Source organism: Saccopteryx bilineata, chromosome 2, assembly GCF_036850765.1.
Source record: "Saccopteryx bilineata isolate mSacBil1 chromosome 2, mSacBil1_pri_phased_curated, whole genome shotgun sequence".
NCBI classification, from domain to species: domain Eukaryota; kingdom Metazoa; phylum Chordata; class Mammalia; order Chiroptera; family Emballonuridae; genus Saccopteryx; species Saccopteryx bilineata.
This window is the reverse complement of record NC_089491.1, coordinates 343,103,727-343,125,961: the sequence shown is the minus strand read 5'-3', so window position 1 is coordinate 343,125,961 and position 22,235 is coordinate 343,103,727. Positions and strand designations below refer to the sequence as shown.

The window sequence follows — 22,235 nt, the reverse complement described above, 5'->3', positions numbered from 1 at the left end:
CCATTCTAGTAGGTGTGAGGTGGCATCTCTGGACAGTTCCCCTCTGTCCCCCACCTCGGCAACCTCTGTGTTCATATCAGTGTGTCTTCAGTGCCCAGAACAACTTCTGAAATGTATTTTGTTCTTAATATATGTAGTTTAACGTATCCATTGGATATATTTAAGCAAATCATTGGAAACGCTTAAGCAAGGCAGCCAGAAAAAAACAAGATTTGATAATACTAGGAACAGTGTTTTTGTATCAAACTAATCAAGAGCGATTAAAAAAAAACAGTTCAAAGAATTTAATTCCGATATCCAAAAAATAAATGCCAACACAAGTCCAAACACATATATTTTACGCAATTTTCAACACCCATTTATTTGCAAAATATAAGTGGCCACAAGTTTTTATCACATCTGATGAGGATTTTGTTCTTGTCACTGCTCTTAGCATTGCAACTAGTGGAGCTGTTCTGAGCTTCCTAAATGGACCAGTTTTCAAAACAACAACAACAACAAAAAAAAAAAGGCCAGATGGTAAAGATCGTTCACACAGATCTTTTGTACAGTCCCAAACACCGCGTGTACATCAATCCAATGGGGGGTACCTCTGAGAGTTTCTGCCACTTGTTTCTGTAAGAGCTATTGGTTACTGAAAGGCTGCAGTGGAATTTGATACTCACCAAAAAAAAAAAAAAAATCACTTAGATCAAAGACTTTATGGATTCTTGATACAAAAGGTTATCATCCTGATATACGTGTGGGTAACTGTGTTTATATGTCTCTGCTTGTGCAATGAAGGGAGAAAGTGATTTCCATCAGGACGCTTCAGGAAAGCAAACGGCTTTCCTAAACACCGTCGGCAAAACACTGCCCCCTGGTGTGAAAAGAAGGGGCAGCATGCTTTCGTTGAAGGTCCGCAGCTCTGTCTCAGTATTTGGCATTCTGAAAGGACTGACTGAAATGAGGTGGCTGCAGACACGAGGCATTCAATACAACTTCGGTGCCATGTGGTCATATACCATGAAGGACTGTGTGGGCATCTGTATAAATGGTTCATAACAAGACAAGAGCAAACGTTTTTAGTAGTTACTGATTTTTGTCACATTACTTTTACAAGTAAAAGAAATGAGCTTTAGTTAAAAGTAAACATGCAAAACAGAAACAGGACACACAGATATGGAGAACAGCCCAATGGGTGCCAGAGGGCGGGGGACTGGGTGAGAAAGGTGAAGGGGATTGGGAAGTACAGACTGGTAGTTAAAGAATAGTCATGGGATGTAAAGTACAGCACGGGGAATAGTGTCTATAATACTGTAATGACTGTATATGGTGCCAGGTGGGCACTGGAAATACTAGAGGGACCACTTTGTAAAAGTATGTAATTGTCTAACAACTACACCATACAGCTAAAACTAATACAAAATAATACTGAAGGAAACTGCACTGTACTTGGAAATTAAAATATTTTAAAAAAAATTTTTTAAAGTAAACAAAAAAATGAAGTATCTATAGAAACAAATGAGGCAATACAGATGACCTTCAGATTAAGGAAAATCTTTAAAGGATATGCAGAAAACAGGACAGAGTGAAGAACATCAGGACAGATATATTATAACAATGTTAATAACAACTAACATTTACTATTTCTTCATCCACAAACATAATATATTTATTTAGGCTTCTTCAATATCTATCATTTTCTCAATAACTTATAAGTTCTCAAAAGGCTTTATCATTTTCTCAATAACTTATATGTTTTCTGTTAGATTTATTTTTCAATGTCATATATTTTTCTTTCATTATAGATTATAACTTTTGGATTTTTCTTAATAAAACTGCATATATGTTTACTATGTATAACATAATGTTTTGCTATATATAGTAAAATGATCACTACAGTCAAGCTAATTGACATATTCATTTCCTCAGTTACCTCTGACTGTGTGTATATATGTGTGTGTGTGCTGAGCACCCCTGAGATCTATTCTCTTAGCACATTTCTAGTACTTGATATAGTATCAACTATAGTAACCATGTTATACATTAGCTCTCTAGAACTTACTAATCCTATGTAACTACAACTTTGTACCCTTTAACCAATATCTCCCGGTTACCCCTACCTCCCCACCCTTGGTAACCCCTATTTTATTCCCTGCTTTCATGCATTCAACCATTTTAAATTCCACATATAAGTGAGATGATGCAGTATTTGTCTCGCCATATTTGGCTTATTTCACTTAACACATCTTCTAGGTTTATCCATGTTATTGCAAGTGGCAAGATCTCTTCTTTTGAGGCTGAATAATATTCCATGGTATGTATCTATCACAACTTATTTATCCATTCATCCATCCACAGACATTTTGGTTGTTTTCATATTGTGGCTGTGGTGAATAATGCTGCAGCGAACATGGCGTGCAGATGTTTCTCTGAGGTAGTGGCTTCATTTCCTTTGGGCAGATACTGAGAAGTCGGGTCACCAGACCATGTGGTAGATCGATCATTGACATTTATTGATTGGACATCATATGACAAACACAAATCTAAGCAAGTTACGTGGTCGATTTAGGTAATCCTCCCAAACACTCTGAGCAGGTGTTCTTGTGATTGTCTTCTCCATTTCATATGAGATGAATAGTGAAGATTCAATCACCTGCCAAGGTCATGCTGAGAGGAAGTGTATAGCCAAGCTGTAACCCATGAGCCCCCACTCCTGTCACTGAGCCCCCCTCCTCTTACAAGTGTCATGGAACTGGGAGCACGCTCAGAGGGAGCAGACTGCCCAGAGTGACCCTGCGATAAACAAGCAGAAAGCGCAGGAGAAGCAGGAGGCTGAGCAAGCGGTGAACTGAGGTGAGAAAGCCCCGCCCCTTTGAGGAAATGTTACCAGACAACGAATAGCAGACCAACCATTCGGCTCCCCCTTTCCTTTCATCTTCATTTATTCCACAAAATAGATGAAGGAGTGAAGCATGAAGGATAATAATGAAGAAACTGGAAAAGTTAAGATATTTGCAAGCGGGAAGAGAAGCACCAGCTCAGAGGGAAATGTTATGCAACCTCTGGTCTCTAAATGACCAGTTCTCCAATCTTTGTTGAGCAACCAGTCAGATTTTTCCCCCAGAGATCACAGAGGTGAACATGAAATCAGTCCATATGACTTCAGAGACTGGGGAGAACTACAGCTTTGGAAAGACAGAGCTCACCAAGTATTTGGAAATATCTCGTAGGGGGCAACGCTAGATTTCAGGAATTGTGGCCACGGGTGTTAGAATAGAATCCTTAGGAACGTTAGAAATGTCCTAGAGCAGTGGCCCCCAACCTTTTTTGGGCCACGGACCGGTTTAATGTCAGAAAATATTTTCACGGACCGGCCTTTAGGGTGGGATGGATAAATGTATCACGTGACCGAGACAAGTATCAAGAGTGAGTCTTAGACGAATGTAACAGAGGGAATCTGGTCATTTTTTAAAAATAAAACATTGTTCAGACTTAAATATAAATAAAACGGAAATAATGTAATTTATTTATTCTTTCTCTGCAGACCGGTACCAAATGGCCCACCGACTGGTACCGGTTCACGGCCCGAGGGTTGGGGACCACTGTCCTAGATGCAATCCTTCAGAATGTTGTAAACTATAAATGCTTCATCTGTGAACATTTCATTCATTGAAAAAAGTGTTTACTAGTACCTACTGTGTGCTTTCATGTAAGCTCACGAGGCCTACATTTTTTAGTGGGGGTGGTTTTAGGCAGTAAATAACTGGATATATGCAGAAACAGAGGGGGTAAGGAATACCATTCATAGGACGTTCTGGGAAGGTCTCTCTGATAAGGTGACTGTGAAGAAGAGACCTTTTGAGAAGAGAGTGAGGCACTGGAGTACGTGGCGGGAAGGACTCAAGCAGCAGTCCTGAGCTGAGAGGGCGCCTGGTGAGGTCACGGAGCATGGGAGAGGCCCATGTGGCTGAGGTGCAGTGAAGGACAAGGCAGGGACCACAGTGACATCTCCAGGCCACTGTTAAGGACTTAGCTTTCATGATGAGGGACGTGAGAGGCCCTGAACGGTTTGAACAAAGCAATGACATGTTATTCGTTATATTTCTCAGGATCTCTATTGCTGCTCTGTGAGAAATGGGGTCGGGAAGTAGGCAAGGAAGTAGAGTGAGCAGTAAAAGTCTCCTGCAATAACCCGAACCAGATGTTCCCCTCCCATCTCCCTTCATGGCACGGTGCTGGTCTTGGTCATGGGAATACACAGTGTCTGGCACAATGATGGCAGAATGAAATCTCTGATGGTGGCAGTCCTACCAGTCACAGATTGGTGCCCGGGAAGGAACTACGCATTCACTCATTTAAAAACAGACTGTGATTAGAGTCATGCCTCAGAGGTGACACAGGCATGCAAATTGAAATAGACACCATTGCAAACCATCATCCATCAAGAATAAATACTTTGCCTGCTGCCAGTTCCCTTGAAATTCATAAGCAAATCCTACTCTCTTCTCTGCCCGCATGGGTCCAGGTGGGCATGCAAAACCGGGCTTGGGTAACTGAGACCCTGTCTTGTTTGCATCCGTGACGCTGTGCCGTGGCTATGTGATACAACCAGAGTGGAAGATACAACCATCATTCTCCTGCTCTGACAATGAGCCTCTGTGTGTATCCAAGAGATACCCTTAAGCAACAATATCCCTCCAAGTTTCCGGCCAGGATCTCCTATGCACTTGGAGGGCCAAATGTCTTGTGAAGGAAAGGTCCTAGCTCAGAAAGTCCATTGCTCTTCTCTACCAGGTGGTGTGTGAGTCTTAGGCTGGCCGAGCAAGAAGAGACACCATGTTGACTCTGACTCCTGCCATCACTGTGTCCTATGAAGTCAAGAGTTTGTTTCTGCTCCTGTCCATCCTGGAGTTTGCAGTGGGGGTTCTGGTCAACGCCTTCATTTTCTCTGTGAATTTTCGGGACATAGTGAGGAGGCAGCCGCTGAGCAGCTGCGATTTTATCCTGCTGAGTCTCAGCTTCACGCGGCTCCTCCTGCACGGGCTGCTGTTTCTGCATGCCTTCCAGCTTGTCTACTTCCAGCAGATGCGGGACCCGCTGAGCAACAGCTTCCAGATCATCCTCTTGCTCTGGATGGTCGTGAACCAAGCCAGCCTCTGGGTCACCACCTGCCTCAGTCTCCTCTACTGCTCTAGGATCGTCCGTTTCTCTCACGGCCCCCTGCTCTGCTTGGCAAGCTGGGTCTCCAGGAAGACCTCCTGCGTCCTCCTGGGCATGGTCCTTCTCATCTGTGCCTGCACAGCCTACTGTTCCTGGGACATTTTCAGATATCACCTCACGGTCTCAACGATGCTGTCCATGTACAACAATACAGTCCACAATCTGCAAATTGCAAAGCTCAGTTTCTTTCATTCCTTCCTCTTCTGTAGCTTGGGGTCCATAGTGCCTTTCTTGTGTGTCCTGTCTTCTACTGGGCTGCTGATTGTCTCCCTGTGGCGCCACATGAGGACAATGAGTGCCAGGACCGGGGACTCTCGCGACCCCAGCCTGGAGGCTCATGTCAAAGCACTCAAGTCCCTCATATCCTTTCTCTGCCTCTTCGTGGTGGCACTGAGCGCCGCCCTCCTCTCGGTGCCCTTACTGGTGCTGTGGCACAACAAGACGGGAGTCATGGTCTGTGTCGGGATAATGGCAGCGTGCCCCTCAGGACACGCAGCCATCCTGATCTCGGGCAATGCCAAGCTGAAGAGAGCTGTGGGCAGCATTCTGCTGTGGGTTCGGAGCAGCCTGAAGGTGAGGGCCGGCCCCAAGGCAGGTCCCAGGACACCAGAGCTGTGTTGAGAGTGGACAGGAAATGGGCTCTTCGTGAATACTTCTGATTGCTCAGAAGCCTGCTCCAGTGTCTTCTGCACGCTGTAACTGAGAAGTCTCTCCACTCGACAGCAACGGACTCATCCATCAAAGAATAAAATTATAAAGCTCTATCTACCACCTAGGCAAGTAGAATGACATTGGTTCCCTAGATGTGTTTTGATAAAATAAACAAAACAGAAAGGCGAGGTCCTCAGTATAAATGCTGTGTAGACTATATATACCTTGTTAGTGCTTGGGATGAGCCAAACACTGAGAAATCAGGCCTTCTAAAATGATGTCTGATTCCTGAGATAACACGGTTGGCTTTTCACATGACTGCTAAACCCATTTTATTAAAAAAACAGGTGCCAGTAGAATGTTTGAAAATATTCACCCCTGTGGCAACCACATGATCCTCCTAAAACTCCACAGATGTCATGGAAACATAAGAAGTGGAAAGACAAACTTGGAAAAACAGTGTCACCCCTTCAGTTTCTAGAGGTATGTCATTAAAACTTCTACAGGAACCAGAGGGTTGGGGTCATGTTGTCTGAAAATACACTGACTCAAATGTATACCTAACCCGCTATACAGTGTGGCGGTGGAGTGGGGAGGGAAACATTTACTTTGTAGGCACCCTGGCTACCAGCACCTGCTGTGAGCCTTCCTGCTGGTCTCCACTGGCCCTTGAAGACAGTACATTGCCTGGTACCAAACATCGGTCAATCCAGTTGGGCAACCTGCTAAAATTAGCCTAGCTAAAAGGTACGTTTGTAGCAATTTAGCGTTCTCTACCTGCCTGCACAGGAAGGCTTTCTTCAAATCAGATCCTAAATGGCCAAGCAGAGAACAAGGTGTCAGACCTAGATCCCAACGGACTTCAAAGGCATAGCCGGCCATCCCCAGAGGACATCTCCACAGCTCTGCTAGCTGTGGGCGCTACTGCAGAACTGCTTCCTTCTCACCTGGCCTTGATAAATCCAATCCCTCCTCTCGGTTCCCCCAAATATGCCCTTTCATCACCTCCAATGGCTCCAGATTGCAACTAACTAAAGTTCAATAGTCGTTGACTGCATTTCTTCATTTTCAGGTAAAATTTACATACAGCAAATTGCACAGATGTTAAATGTATAACTGGTAGAGGTTAGATAATATATGCATGCGTGTAACCAACACCCCAAATAAGACAGGCAGAATTTCCACCAACACAGAAAGTTCCAGGATTCCTCTTCCAGTCAGTCACCACCCGCTCACTATGGGCAACCACTCTACTGACTTCTTCCTATGAATCAGTTTTGCCTGTTCTTGTATGGAATCATGTAGGAAATACTTCTGTTTTGCTACTTGCATTCAACATAGTGTGCCTGAGGTTCATTGTTAATAGTATGTGAGTCACAACTTGTTTGTCCACCCATTCCTGGTGAACATCTGCACTGTGTACAGTTTGAGGCTGTTATGAATGAAGTTGCTATAAACAATTCCTGAATATATCTTTTCTTGTGGCCACTGTTGTAATTTCTCTTAGGTACCTAGTGGTGGAATTACTGTGCAGTAAAGTTGATGAACATTTAACTTGACAAATAACCACTAACGAGTTTTCCAAAGTGATTCTGGCGTGTTATGCTCCATCAACAATGCAAAGGAGCTAAATGTTATTATAACTTTCTGGAATCATACAGGAGTTTTCTGTGTAGATATCTCTATAGAGTCTCTTTAAGCAAATGATATTTTAACAAATATACTGTCCTGCTACTTTCTTCTTTATATATAAAATGTGATCTTATGTGCATGCTTGTATGTGTGTACTGAACCTTCCTATATTAGCAACCATATAGCAACCACACTTTAAGTGATTGCTTAACAAGTATTTACTTTATGAATATACTGATCATTTACTTAATGAGCAGGCTGATGAGCATGTGATTTTCTCCAGTTTTACTCCTATAAATACTGATGCAATAAATAGCTTCTCAAGTCTATAAATTTGTACAAGAGTATCTTTTTAATGATAGTAAATTATTGGCTGTTATCATCAAATCACCCTCAAAAACAGTTGAATTGATTTAAAATCTCTTGAAGTGAGAGATTATATGCCTGTACCCAGGGCTGCTGGGAAAGATGTTCCTATCTCAGTGTCAACCCTGCGCCCATCCCAGAATGACCCTAACATATCAGGAGTCTGTAATAACATTGTGAAGTAAGGGCCCAACCCAGAGAGGTCCTCATCTCCGTGGGAACAATGTGGACAGCTGCCCAGGACCCTCTGTCCTAGCACCTGCCTGTGAGCCTCTGAGCGGCTGTGTTGGGTCATGTGACAAATGGGAAGCCAGGCTAGTGGCAGACGAGGAATCTAAAGAAGACCACCCTTCCTCTTAGAATCCTTATTGCAGGACCAACTTCCCAATTCAAGGTATGACTCAGTTTCTCTAAATATCCTTCCAGTCGTATCTAAGGCCACAGTAGCCCAGGAGACAATTAAGGAGTAGGATAGAGTATAAACGAGTAAAACTCATTGGGAAAAAAAGTTCATCAGTTCCTTTAAAGCTAAGTACACCCCTTCCCTATGATCCAGCAATTCTACTTGGAGGGAGTTGCCTGAAATAAATGAAAATATATGTCTTCCCAAATACTTCTGTTCATAAATATCTTTATTCATTATAGCTAATAATGATGGAAAACAAATACCCTCAACAAGAGATGATATGTTTGCATGAGGAAATACAACTCAGCAATGAAAACTAACAAACTGCTGATGAACACAAAAGGGGTGACGCCCACATACATCACAGTGAATGAATAAGTCAGACACGATCCATGCATATTCCATAACACCATCATAATAAAGTTAATACAGTCACCATGCTATACATTACATTCCCAGAAGTTATTTGCCTTATAACTGGGTTCTTACCCTTTGACCAATATCTCTAAATTTCCCCCATTCCCCAGCCCCTGGCACCCACCACCCTATTCTCTGTTGCTATGAGTGTAGCCTCTCTAGATTTCACACACAAGTGAGATTGTACAATATTTGCCTTTCTCTGTCTGACATTTCACTTGGCATAATGCCCTCAAGGTTGCTCTCTGCTGTCCAGGGTGTCACAAATGACAGTTGGGTTTCCTTCTGTTTATGGCTGAATAATATTCTATTATCTGCTAATGGGTGAATGGGTTAGATGTATTCACTGACTGACTTCCAGAGAAGAAATGCCTTCTGTCGTCCCCGCGAGTGAGTCTGAGCGGTTCTAGTGACCCTGAGGATTTGTCAGACCTTCTATGGACACACCTGCCCCACCCCTTTTGTGCCCTCCTGTGGCTGAGTTCTCAAGGTACGTGTCCTTTCAATCTCTCAAGACACCAGGTCTGGTTCCAACAAGACTCCCTCTTGCTCTTCCAAGGACAGAACTAACACCCCAGTCTGTGGTCCCTCCCTGCCCTACAGACTCGGGCCGGCTCTGGGCACATGCTCACTCACCTTCTGCCAAAGCTCCTTCAAGCTGCCATTGTCAATGCGTACAGGAGTCAGCCACAGGGGCAGAGGGGGGTGAAGCACACAGACTGCAGGCTGGTGTGCCTGTGCAGCAGCTGGAGGGGGGATCCCCAGGCAGGGTGCCCCCAGAAGTGGCGTGCACGTGTTTCTATCTGACCAAGTGACAATAGAGCATGACATTGGGATAAAAACATCTCAACATCAAGAAACTTACCTCTCGTGAGCTTTCTCTTAACAGGATCCTGGAAATTCTGCTCCATCGAAACGTGGCATCAAACCAGGAAAGAAGACCTAGAGAACATAAGACACAAGGAGCAACCACTGTTGTTAGATTTGTGATATCGGCAGGGGCATATGACAGGGGGAAAGGGAGAATGTTCAAGGGACGTCTTAAAACAAGGCAATTATTCACAACCAGAAAAACAAATTTAGAACAGAAGCACTAGCTGTGTAGGTATATTGTTCATAAATCTATACCGGTGGGGGTAGCTGAACATGCCTACCTCTGAAGAGTCACTCTGTGGGTTAGAAGGGAAAGGGGCGACTGGCTAGGCATTCATTATATAAATCATTTAGAATTATTTGATCTTTTTTCTTTTTCATTATGGGAAATAGTACTTCACATAAAGTTTACCATTTTTAACCATTTTTAAGTATGCAGTTCTGTGGCATTAAGTACATTCGGATGGTTGAACAATGTCCCCTCTCTCCAACCCCAGAACATTTTAACCTTTAAAGTGGAAACTCTGTGCCTATTACCTGGTAACTCCCATTGTCCCCTTTCCCAAGCCCCTGCTGCTCCCTATGTTGCTTTCGTCCTGTCTCCAGAATAGGCACTCTATTTTATGTACCTTATATAAGCAGAACCACACAGTGTCTGTCCTATTGCATCTGGCTTGTGACACTCAGCGTAGGTTTTCAATATGCATCCATGTTGTAGCATGTATCAGAATTTTATTGTTTTTTAAGTCTGAACAATATTCCTTTGTCCGTATATAAGACATTTTGTTTATACACACATCTGTCAATAGACTTGGGTTGTTTCCACCTTTTGACAATTGTGAATTCTATGATTGTGAATAACATTGCTGCTTTCTTTTGTTACAAATTCCTAAGAGTTATTAACAGCAAATCATATAATACATGTAGAGTTACTATTTGGGTATGGTATGTGAATGGAAAAAATTTGCCAGGACTGGGTTGACCCCTCTGATTCAGAATCTATAGGAAGAGCTCCCAGTTGCTAACCACCCAGGGTGTCGCTGAGCGGGACACAGGACATCAGGCACAGCGTTCAAACACAATATTGGCTCTGGGTTGGAGGGGCTGAGGCTGTGGGCAGAATCGGTGAGGGCTCCAGTCTGCTAGAGTGACCTGACAAAGCTATATGACTTCTCAGGAGCTGTAGAGCCTACCAGATGGTTTGGTACAATGGCATCATGACAACAGAAAGGTATACACTGTGAGATAAAGCCACTGGTCCATGCTGATGACAGAACCAGGAGCAAGCCTAATATCACAGAGGAAAGACAGACAACCCTACATTTAAAATGAGACACAGAAAACAGGCATGAGAGATGGAGGAAAAATTGACTTTCTACCACCAAAGAACCCACACTCAACCCAATGTTCAGGCAGAAAGTGCCAAATCATCCATAAATCAAGGGTTCTATACCTTGGGGCTTTAATTATAGATTCAGCAGTCTCAATCAATATCCCAGCAAGCTTTGTGGTAGATATCCACAAACTGATTCTAAAATTGACATGGAAAGAGAATGGCAACAGAATAGCCAAAACAGTTGTGAAGAAGAAGAGCCGTTTCTGTATGTTCTTCATTCATACCACATACTGATCTAATCACCTGTGTACATATGTTCATCTAACCACGAGTGCATACTGATGCCTCCAACTCTAATCTAGCACCATTGCCTTATTCTAGCCTGCTCTCCCTGCACATCTGTAACTTTCCCATCCACAAGGAAAGACCTGGGTCCCCCAATGTGCCACCATTTATTTATTTGCTCAGTGGTAGCAGACAGACACAGCAATTTCGGAATTGTTACCTCACATCCCCCAGTGAGAAACAATGTTACTAACAAGAGTACTGTGATTGTGCATGGTTCCTTTTCTTAACTTAGCCTTATAGACTCCAATCAAAACGCTGTTCTCAGAGTTATGCAGGTCAGCTCCCTTTCCCCCACGCATGGACAATGCTAGGAAGGCCGTCTCATGCGCACAGTTCTTTTGTCACCTGCTTGGCCACACAATAGCAGGAATGTTGATTGACCAGAGGGGTGTGACAAACGGGCTGGGACGGAGCAATGTTGAAACTGAGACGTACGTGTCAGGGAGCTCAGTGTAGAGCTGGAAGACAGCTTGGTCCACTTGGTCCTGTGGGGTAGGGAGTGGGGAGAAGGAACACAGAAATGCAGCCGAGAGAGAAGGGAGTTGCTGGGTGGCTGGCTCCCAGAGGAGCCGTGGAAGGGAGGAGAATGGAGTTGGGCTCAATCTCTGCCTCTGAGCTCATCAAGCCGGAAGATCACTCTGCCTTCCCTTAGAAGTGGGGGAGGGAGTTCGGCAAGAGGTCAGGAGTGTTTAAGGGGAGCAAACGGAACTACCCTAATCAGAACCTATCACACTGTCACACAACTCACCCTTCCTGTCCTATCCAGCGAATCTTCTGTGTTCGCTTACCCTGTAGTGTCCCCATTCTGGACTACTTACTGTGTGCCAGATGCTTACTTACCAAATGCTGTCCCTCTCTCCTTGAATTCAGACTTCTATTCATGCTGATTCTTGAAATGCCCTCTCTTCCCATCTTTGTCCATTAATATTGTACCCAGAGGTGACGCACCAGCTCAAATGGTGACTCTTTGGAGTACGCTGTTCTTCCTTCCAGATGTGATCGCGTCCTCTCTGGGATTTCCCAAGCACTCGGTACCCTTCCTCAAGAACTTAGCAGGTTCCGCACTGCACAATAGTCATCTGTGGATATGTCTTATCCCAGTTTTGTGGCTTTTTAGTTCATGGTTCTTAGTTCAGGGACAGGGTTCACTTTCATAGTCCTCACAGAGTCTGGTGTAGTATTGAACATAGTACAAGTATTTAGTAAGTTTTTCTTAAAAGAGAAGCAAATGTATGTGTGAATAAACAAGGAATTCCCCAGATTCTCATTTCTAGAAAAGTTTTGTCAACTGACAAGCCAAATGCTCTTTGATATATGCAAACACATATTGCGATCTTCAAAAAGAGTGATGTGCTTCTTACAGATATAACTATAGAGCAGGCATCCCCAAACTACGGCCCCCTGAGGCCATTTATCTGGTCCCCACCGCACTTCCTGAAGGGGCACCTCTTTCATTGGTGGTCAGTGAGAGGAGCACTGTATGTGGCGGCCCTCTAATGGTCTGAGGGACAGTGAACTGGTCCCCTGTGTAAAAAGTTTGGGGACCCCTGCTATAGAGTAATGGTTTCAATTTATTGTGTGTCTATCATGTGTAAACTCCCAGGCATAATCCTCATGAACTCCTCTGCTCCCCTCCCCCTTTAAAAAGTTATGTGTGATTCCATGCAACTAAAAAAGCAGTAAGCTAGGGGGGAAATGTATTAAAAAAAAATCCATCCTACCATTTATGAAATCCTTGATATGTGTAATATGCATTACAGCTATAGTTCAAAATACAGAAATCTTTGTTCTAAAAATTACATTGGCCTTTGTGTAGCCTCAGCAAACCTAAGCCAAACCTGAATACCATCAACCTTTTTTCTTTTAATTCAGTGAGAGGAGGGGAGGCAGAGACAGACTCCTACACATGTGCCCCAACCAGGATCCACCCGGCAAGCCCACTAGGAGGAGATGCTCTGCCCATCTGGGGTGTTGCTCTGTTGCTCAGCAACAGAGCTCTTCTTAGCATCTGAGGTGGAGGCCATGGAGCCATCCTCAGTGCCTGGGGCCAGCTCACTCCAATCAAGTCATGGCTGCAGGAAGGCAAGAGAGAGCGAGAGAAGTGAGAGGGGAAAGGGTGGAGAAGCAGACAGACTCTTCTGTGTGTCCTGACCGGGTATCAAACCCGAGACATCTGTATGCCCGGCCAACACTCTACCACTAAGCCAACTGGCCAGGGCAATAGATCTTTTAAGTAGCTAATGAAAACATTAACTACAACCACCCACAGATGTACACACACAGACACACACACACACACTGACCCAGGAGATAGTGGTCTTTAGAAGAATGGTTAAATCACTAAATCAATTTTCAGCAAATTACTGTTCAACTATGCAACATGTGCTTTATAGCTTGCCTAGATAGACTTCTAGTAGTTATTGTCCCTCATTTCTATTTGTCGTCTTCTTTGTTCTAAGAATAAAACAGAGAGTATTTTAAGAGAAGTGCCTGAATTACTAGAATCCAGAAAGCTTCCTGGGCGACCTCCACTCCTTGAGACCAGCATTCATGTTTTCAATGCTATATGCTCTTATTGACGAGCTGGGGATGAGCAAACAAGCAGCCAAAGAAACCAGACACATGCCAACACCTGGGAGTCATCAACGATCTCTTTTGAAACTCCACCCAAGCCTAGGTCCTAGGAGAGAGCTGGGACTGAGATGCATGATGTGGTTGCCATAGGTCGGCTGGGGGGTCAGGGTGTCACTGGTGTCCTCTGCTAGCTTATTTTGTAGAAATAATGTTCTTGATCCACGGGCTATAGCTGTGAAGGTCGGTGAAGACAATAGTGTATCCTGTCAGAATACATCCAGTTGCCCAGGACATAATTCCTTGTAATTCATTGCCACAGATGGCTGGTGCAGCTGTGACCACCTGCCAGACAGAACAGAGGTGGTCAGAACTCCCCTCCTGCCTAAAAAAATCCTCAGCACCCAAACACAGGTGAGAGCCACCCAACTGGTCACGCAAAGAAGACCAGGACATCAGAAAGTGGTGCGAAAGCTCCTTCTCCCTTTCCCCTGCACCGACCCTCCCAGGAGTCTCTAATTCCGAAGCTGGAAGAGAGCTTTGCACTCCCAGGAAACCTATTTCTCTCATCCCTGATGCAGGGGGGAGGAGAGATAGAGTCATTGTTCAGCTCCTTCCTCTTGGAGCTCCTGGGAGAGGGAACAGAGCCACAAAGACCATGGGGCAGGCAGACTACAGAGCATGTCGGCGAATGGGAGAAGGAAAGTTACCCGGCATTCCCTTTTGCTTCCCAGGGTTTGTCTCATACAGAACGTGTCTTCGAGAAATTTTTCACCCAGCAATTTTGTGCAGTTTAAACCAGGATTTAGTTGAATCTGCATGCGGTGCAGGTTACCATCTGGATTTCCTAAGCATAAGAAATAAGAGCACTTTTCCATTCCTGTTGGCATTTTCGTAAGGCACCCTGCCTTCAGGACTAATTCCTGGTTAAAGTGGATGGCAGAGGAGCTGCTTGCTGGAACTCACCATGGATTAAACATCGCCTCCTGCTCCGTGTACCACCCCTGACAGAGGACCAGCATCAAGGGGTGGCTGGTGAGAAGACAGCAAGCAAGTCTAAACCCCAGCTATGCCACCACCAAGTCTGTGACCACGGACAATTAGTTAATCTCCCTGAGTCTTGGTTTTTCTCATTTAAAAGACATAAATCCTAAGAAAACATCGACATGATGACTGAATACTATGGTGATGACTGAATACTATGTAGAGGGGACTGAGAGCCGGGTACGTGATGGGTGCTCAAAAAAATGGTGGCCATTGTCGATGATGTCATTATAACAATATCACTCCTGTTAAGTAAGGGGAAAATATGACTTTCATAAATTCTCAAATTAAGATCCAAAGAAGTTAAATAATGTATCTGTAACCCTATAATAAATGGCAGAACCAATATTCAAACATAGGTCCCTCAATCCCAGCCCCCTGCCATGTGTGTGTCAATGTGATACATACACGTGACACCTTAATTTAGGATTTGATCCCCAAAGCCCTAAAGGAGATCACTTCTTCTACTCTAGACAGCCAATGCTGTTGCTCCTTTATTAGTGCTGCACACATGCTTAGAAATCTGGTACAGGGCCTATAAGTTCTAATCTAATCCCTTCCCCTCATTCCTAGGAGGAGACTAGATCCAAGAATACAACTCAGTCTTCTTTTAGGCAGTCACTCACCAAAAATATCGGTATCCTGTATCCAAGTATAAATCAAGCACTCTTTAACTCCACTACGTACAACGGTGGGCAACTGCAAAATCCTAGTGAAGCTGAGAGGTATAGACAACTTTATCAACATGATGTCATTTTTAGGAGAAGTGACAGTGAAGTTTGGGTGAACAAAAATCTTCTCATAAGGTATGATCTGCCCAATAAAGTATTGAAAACTTCGAGAACCACCAAAGGAGATGAGCTGGAGATCTCTGGAAAATGAAGAGGAAAAATATTAATAATGTCACACATCACAAAGCTAATCTCTCTCTCTCTCTCTTTCACACATACACACACACACACACACACACACACACACAAAATGTCCTTCTATAATAACCCACTTAACCTTCTCTTCTCTTCCGTGTCCATTTGATATTTTATGTGTAGCTGCCACAGGTGGTCATGTAGGTTGTGCACTGTATAAATTCAATAGTTGCCATTTACATATAAATGTGAATGGTGAAGCCTGTAATGTGAAATGTGAAGCCTATAATGTGAATGGTGTCCCCAGGAGTTAGGCAATGCAATGGCTTGGGCTCATTCTTGGCATAATTCCAGAGGGGAGCTTCAATTTGAGACCAAGAATGCTGAAAGAAGCATGCGAACACACAGTCAAGGCTTCTATGAAAGCAGAGGATGCTATGAGGGGGGATTCCTTTGGGAGTAGGAGGGAACAAGACATGTGACGACTGGTCTAACCTATCACATGTCAGAAATGTATGATTAAGTCATAATTATTAAGATACTGGTGTATGGTCCATAATAGCTACACCAATGGAACAGCAGAGAGAGCTGAGAGACAGACCCATGCAGAGATGGAACTTTGATACAGAAGTAGCATGGCCAACCACTGGGGAAAGAAGGGACCATTACGCAGATGATATCTAGGTGTTTAGTTTCCTGTGCTAAAAGAAATAAAATTGGGTCCATACTTCACATAATTCACAAAAATCAATTCCAAAGGACGTATTTAAATATGAAGATCAAAGCTTTAAAATCTGTAAAAATAAACTTTAAAAAATATATTTCTGATCTTAAAGGCCATAAAGAATATTTTCAACTAAGCACAATACCTAATAACCACAAGTAAAGATTGATAATTCAAGTGTTAAACTGAATTACATCAAAGTTAAAACTGTTACTCATCAGAATTCCATAAAGAGGCGATCAAGGCACAAACTGAAAGAAGAAATTTTCAACATATATATAACTGGCAAAAAGAAAAGGGTAATAACTAGGGCATTTATAGAAGTCTTACAAAGCAATTTTTTGAATTCAATACATAAAATATTCAAGAGATGTGAAAGAATATTTCCCAAACAAAACATTATTGGAAGGAGGAGGAGGAGAAATAAGATGTTAATCATCACTAATAATAAAGGTAATAAAATTAAGAGCATAATAAGATATTTGACAATCAGCAAAAAAAAAAAAAAAGTTGGACAATACTCAATATTGGAAAAATGTTTATAAATTTCTGGAGGATGCATAAAAAGAAACATTTATATCCTCTATGACCCAGCAGTTCTACTCCTAATTACAGTAGTTTCCCTTTATTTGTGGGGGACAGTCCCAGAATCCCTGAGGACAACAAACCGTAGATAATGCCAAATCATATATATACTATGGGTTTTTCCCTATATGTACATACTTTATGATAAAGTTTAATTTTATAAATTAGGCACCATAAGAGCATAACCACAACTAATAATAAAATAGAACAATTTTAACAATATACCATAAAAAAGTTTTGTAAATGTGGGGTCTCTCTCTCTCTCTCTCTCTCAAATTTTATCTGAGTAGCTGAGCTCCCCTTAACCATCAGAGCCTGAGGATTCCCTGGCCAGCACAGGCTCCGTAGACTTCCCCCAGGAGTGCTGAGTCCTGGCCTTGGAGCTTTGGAACAGAGTGGACTGGCCCCGTGACTTACGGTAAGAAGCAGTGTGCTGCTGTCACCACCCACTGAGGGGTGATCATGGTCCCCACACAGGGCTGGTAACTAGACTTCAGATACAATAAGTAGAGCATATGATTTAACTCTTCCATGTCTTCACTAACAGCTGGGACAACACCTGAAACACAGAAGAGAATCAAGACATGACCCAGCTGATGAGAGGCAGCAGGGTGGGTGTGGAGATGTTACAATGCCCGTGTCAGACCACATCAGTATTTCCCACTTACTCATCACTTAGCGCTTACTCTATGGTGTTAGAAAAACACACTATAAACACACTGCACTAAGCACGTCACATAAAAAGAACTTCAGAGTGTGTAAATTTTATATTATTTTAAAAATTAAGAACTTAACATTAGGACACTTCCTAAGGTCATTCAAATGGTAGACATTGGTTGGTCCAAGGGTTCAGATTTCAGCCTATCCAATTCCAAATCCCATGTACACATTTACTCTCTATGTGACCTCCTTACTTCTCTCCGACATCCTTGCTCAGTTCCTGTCTCCTAACATCTCACTGTTTCTTTGCTCCATCCACAGTCTCAGTAATGAAGCCTTTCCTACAGCTCCATGACTTTTCCTACAAGTCAACTAGGGATGCTCTGGGACCAGTCAGCATGATGCCAACTAAAATTAAAACTTTCAGGAAAAGTCACAGGCTAACACAATTTTAAAAAATAAAACAATGGAGTGGAAGCAATCACTTTACCCACTATTAAGACCTGCTTATTAAATTTACAGTAGTCAAGGCAATACTCTGTGGTATTGGCAGAGGAGCAAACACAAATTGATGGAACATGACAGGAAATCCAGAAATAGACATACACAAGGATGCCCAACTGATTTTTAACAAAGATGCAACACAATTCAATAAAGTACAGCTTTTTCAACAAATATTGTTAGAGCGATTGCACCTCCATAGTCCAAAGAAAAACTTATACAAAATTTTAACTTAAAATGGATTATAGCCTTAAATATAAAACTGTAAAGCTTACAGGAGAAAAATGAGAACATTTTCAGGACCGAGGCTTAAACAAAGAGTTCTTGGACACGATACTAAAACCAAAGCCCATAAAAGAAAACATTGATCAATCAGATCTCATCATAATTAAGTTTAGGTTTACACCACAGAAGACCCTCAAAAGAGAGTTTAAAGACAAGTTACATACTTGGACAAAAGGTATGTGCAAACCTCATATCTGACAGAGGACTTGTATCTGGCCTAGCTACATACTCTCAAACTCAACAGTTAAGAAAACCCAAAGTCTGATTAGAAAATGGGCAAAAGGCAAGAATGGAGACTTCACTGAAGACAATACACATATGGTAAATAGGCACATGAAAAGATATTCAATGCTGAGGCTGCCAGTTCGAAACCCTGGGCTTGCCTGGTCAAGGCACACGGGAATTGATGCTTCCTGCTCCTCCCCCCTTCTCTCTCTTTCTCAAATGAATAAACAAAGTCTTTAAAAAGTATTTTAAAAAGAAAAGATATTCAACATCATGAGTCACTGGGTAAATAAACATTAGAACTACAAGATATCACTATACGGTAAGAGAATGGCTAAAATGAAAAATGATGACAACACCAAATGTTGGCAAGGATGTAGAAAAAATAGTTTCACTCATACATTGCTGTTGGGAATGTAAAGATGGGGCAGCCAATCTGGAAAACAACTTGAGTTTAGTATGAAATGCAACAAAATTACCACAGGGTCAGAAGCTGCATTTTTGAGGAATGTATCCCAAATAAAAATGTTATCACACAAAAATGTAGCAGCTTTATTCATTGATGTCCTTCGATGGGTGAATAATTAAACCAACTGTGACACATCTATTCCAGGGAATATACTCATAATAAGAAGGAATACACCATTAATATAGACACAACTTGGAAAAAATCTCAAGGGGATTATGCTGACTTCTTTTTAAATGATAACTGTGGTCATGTAACTTTCATATTTAAAACTCTTTAGAGGCTTTCTATTACATCCAGGTTCATTTCCAAAACCAAGGCTAGCAGACCCTCCACTGGATCTACTATATAACTCTCAATCCACTTCCTTCCCCTGCACTGCAGCTATAAAAGTGGTCTTTTAGTTAAACAGGTTTGACTCATGACCTTCACATTTGCTGGTTCATCTGTGTGGATAAACAACCTACCCACCCCCCTGCCGCACTTAACGTGGTTAACCACACTCAGTCTGATAGAGGTTTAGAAAGCATTATATATCATGGAAAGATTGACATTTTGCTCATGTTTTACATAAGAAAACTGAAGTTCAGAGAGGTTAGGATATCTGTCCAAAGCCACTTAACTACTAAGTCAGAGAGCATTACTGCCTAATTACAGAGCCATACTAATTTCATTATGGGCAAGTTATTTAATTGATCTGTGCCTCAGTTTCCTCATCAGTAAAATGAGGACAGTAATACTTATCTCACTATATAAGTACTATGTAAGTATATACTTCCATGGTGGAGGTGACAGTGACAGTTATGATTATTACACATTCTGTTTTAAAGCCCAAAGAACAAAACCTACTTTTTCCTTTTGAACATTATGGCAAAATGTCTGCTGTTTTTGCTTTTTGTCTTTTACAAATTCATCTGGTCCCTTCCAGGACCCTATCTTCACCCTCCCTTCCGGCATGTCTCTGGGTTTCAGCCCAAGAGGTTATCAGACATTCAGAGGAGGTTTTAAGCCCATGATAAAAAGGTTTCATTAGGTACAACAAATGGCCAAGCCTGTACAGAAAATGACTAATGTATCACCTACTTCTCAAACTTCTGAGTTCCCGATCCACCAGCTCCCCTCTCCAATGAGCGCCACAGCCTCAGCCCGGCCTCCCCAGCGGAGTCCCAGTCAACTCGACAATGAGATACTCACCAGTCACCATCAGCAAGGTTAAGAGGACACTTTTCATGTCGATGCCTGAATCCTGTTGCGAAGATAAGGATGTCGTGGAAACTGACAGGCACAAAGAAGCGGAGACAGAACCAGGAACGTACCAGGGGTTCGGCACACTGGGAGGAGGTGCAGACTGAGACCGGAGCGAGGGGACGCTATGCGTGTCTGTGGTCTGGAGGGCTCTCCTTCCAGCATTGAGCCTCAGTGTAAAAGAGGATAGTAGATGTGAAATCTCAGCCTAAGTAAAACCGGCCCAATGGGATGATGAGTTCCAAAGATGTGAGCTTTATCCACCTCGCCCACAGGAAAGAAGTCCAAAATAGGAATCAAGTGCACCTTCTGTGGAGTTCAAATTCATGCCAAGTTCCTGCCCTTGCCTCTCAGTTCTTCTCAGCAGTTCTTTCTCCACTGTGTGTGACTTGTACCCCTCCCTCTACATGTCCCATTGACCCTTGTCCATTCTGGGCTACTCGGATGAAGCAGAGCTGTCCCCACCCCTCTGTGTGACATGGACTCCCCTCCCCTTTATGCATATGTCACACCCAGCCCACCCCTCCCCAGACTGCTTCACTTGTACGGATTTGTATTGCACAACCACAGACATCATTTGAATAAAAGTTCCGGCCAATCCCCATCCCTGTGGCTCCCGTCAGATCTTTGTACCTGTTCTCACTATACTGCCCTCGGATGTGGCCTGCTCACACTCACTTGCATGTGCTCTCTCTCTCCCTCAACATGCTCTGTAGCTGCCTTTTTTAAATTTGTTTTTGGTGGCAAAATAGTATAACAAGAATAGTACTTAGATAGAAAATCAGACGGCAGAATGAAACAATGATAGACTTAGAGTCCTATAAATGTGAGTGCGATAGTCTGGGGAATGAGGCTGGGGACACAGATGTCTCTCCATGTACACAGGATCAATAATAACTCTAAAGGTAAAGGGCTTAATAACAACTAGTTGCAAACACATAAGGAAATGTTGACTGGCACACACACACACACACAAACACACACACACACACACACACACAGCATCCATTCATCCATCTGTCAATCCATCCATTGGATTCTAAAGTTATTTTTAAGAGCAATGTCCATATCAGCTATCAGTCTCCTAAAGCAAAAAATAAATAAATAAAAAATAAAATGAATAAATGAGATTGACAAACTAAAGGAAGAATTCAAAAGCTAAAGTGATACAAACAATTATTAGTATTAAAACAAGAGAACCTACACTTAAGTTTGGTAGGCCCTTAACAGTGTGTGGGGTGAGCAGGTGGAAGAGGAGTGTCCAAGAGGGGAGAAAAGATGGGTGACGAGGAGGGGAGGCCCCTAAACCATGCTCAGGGTTCATTCTTTAGGCAGCAGGCAACTACTGAAGAGTTTTAAGAAGATGACTGTGAGCCCATTTGCATTTTAGGGGGAAAATACTGGCCTGGATTGGGATGAGAGCAGTGAGGATAAAAGATGTGGATGGATTTTAGAGATTCCTCAAAGTGGGAGGGACTTCAGGATTGAGTGGCGAGAAAAAGGAAATCAAACAAGTGGGTGGTAGATTCATTTACCCCTTCCAAAAAATACGGAAAACAGGTAAATGAATGAATATGAGAGGCTGGAGGAGTGATAAGTGTACATCTAAAAATTTATCTAATAAGATTTCTCCCAGTTATCCCAGGATGACTGAGATAATCTGTTATTGGCTGAGAAAGCTCTTCGTTAGGTTAAAAAGCACTTTGAGGTCCTGCCTTCTTACTTGTCAACGACATACAGTAGACCCTAGATCTGATGTAATCTGGAATTCAAACCATTCTCCAAATGCCAAAATGATTGGTCTTTCTATGAATGCTGGCCATTTCTCC

General features: G+C 42.8%; 1 protein-coding gene across 1 annotated transcript; it reads left to right on the top strand.

Moving 5' to 3' along the window:
* The first annotated feature begins 4,821 nt into the window (after positions 1 to 4,821).
* TAS2R38 (taste 2 receptor member 38) lies at positions 4,822 to 5,826 on the top strand. The gene has a single exon (XM_066255285.1). It carries the CDS (start codon positions 4,822 to 4,824, stop codon positions 5,824 to 5,826), a length of 1,005 nt encoding a protein of 334 aa, XP_066111382.1.
* Positions 5,827 to 22,235: the final 16,409 nt, after the last annotated feature.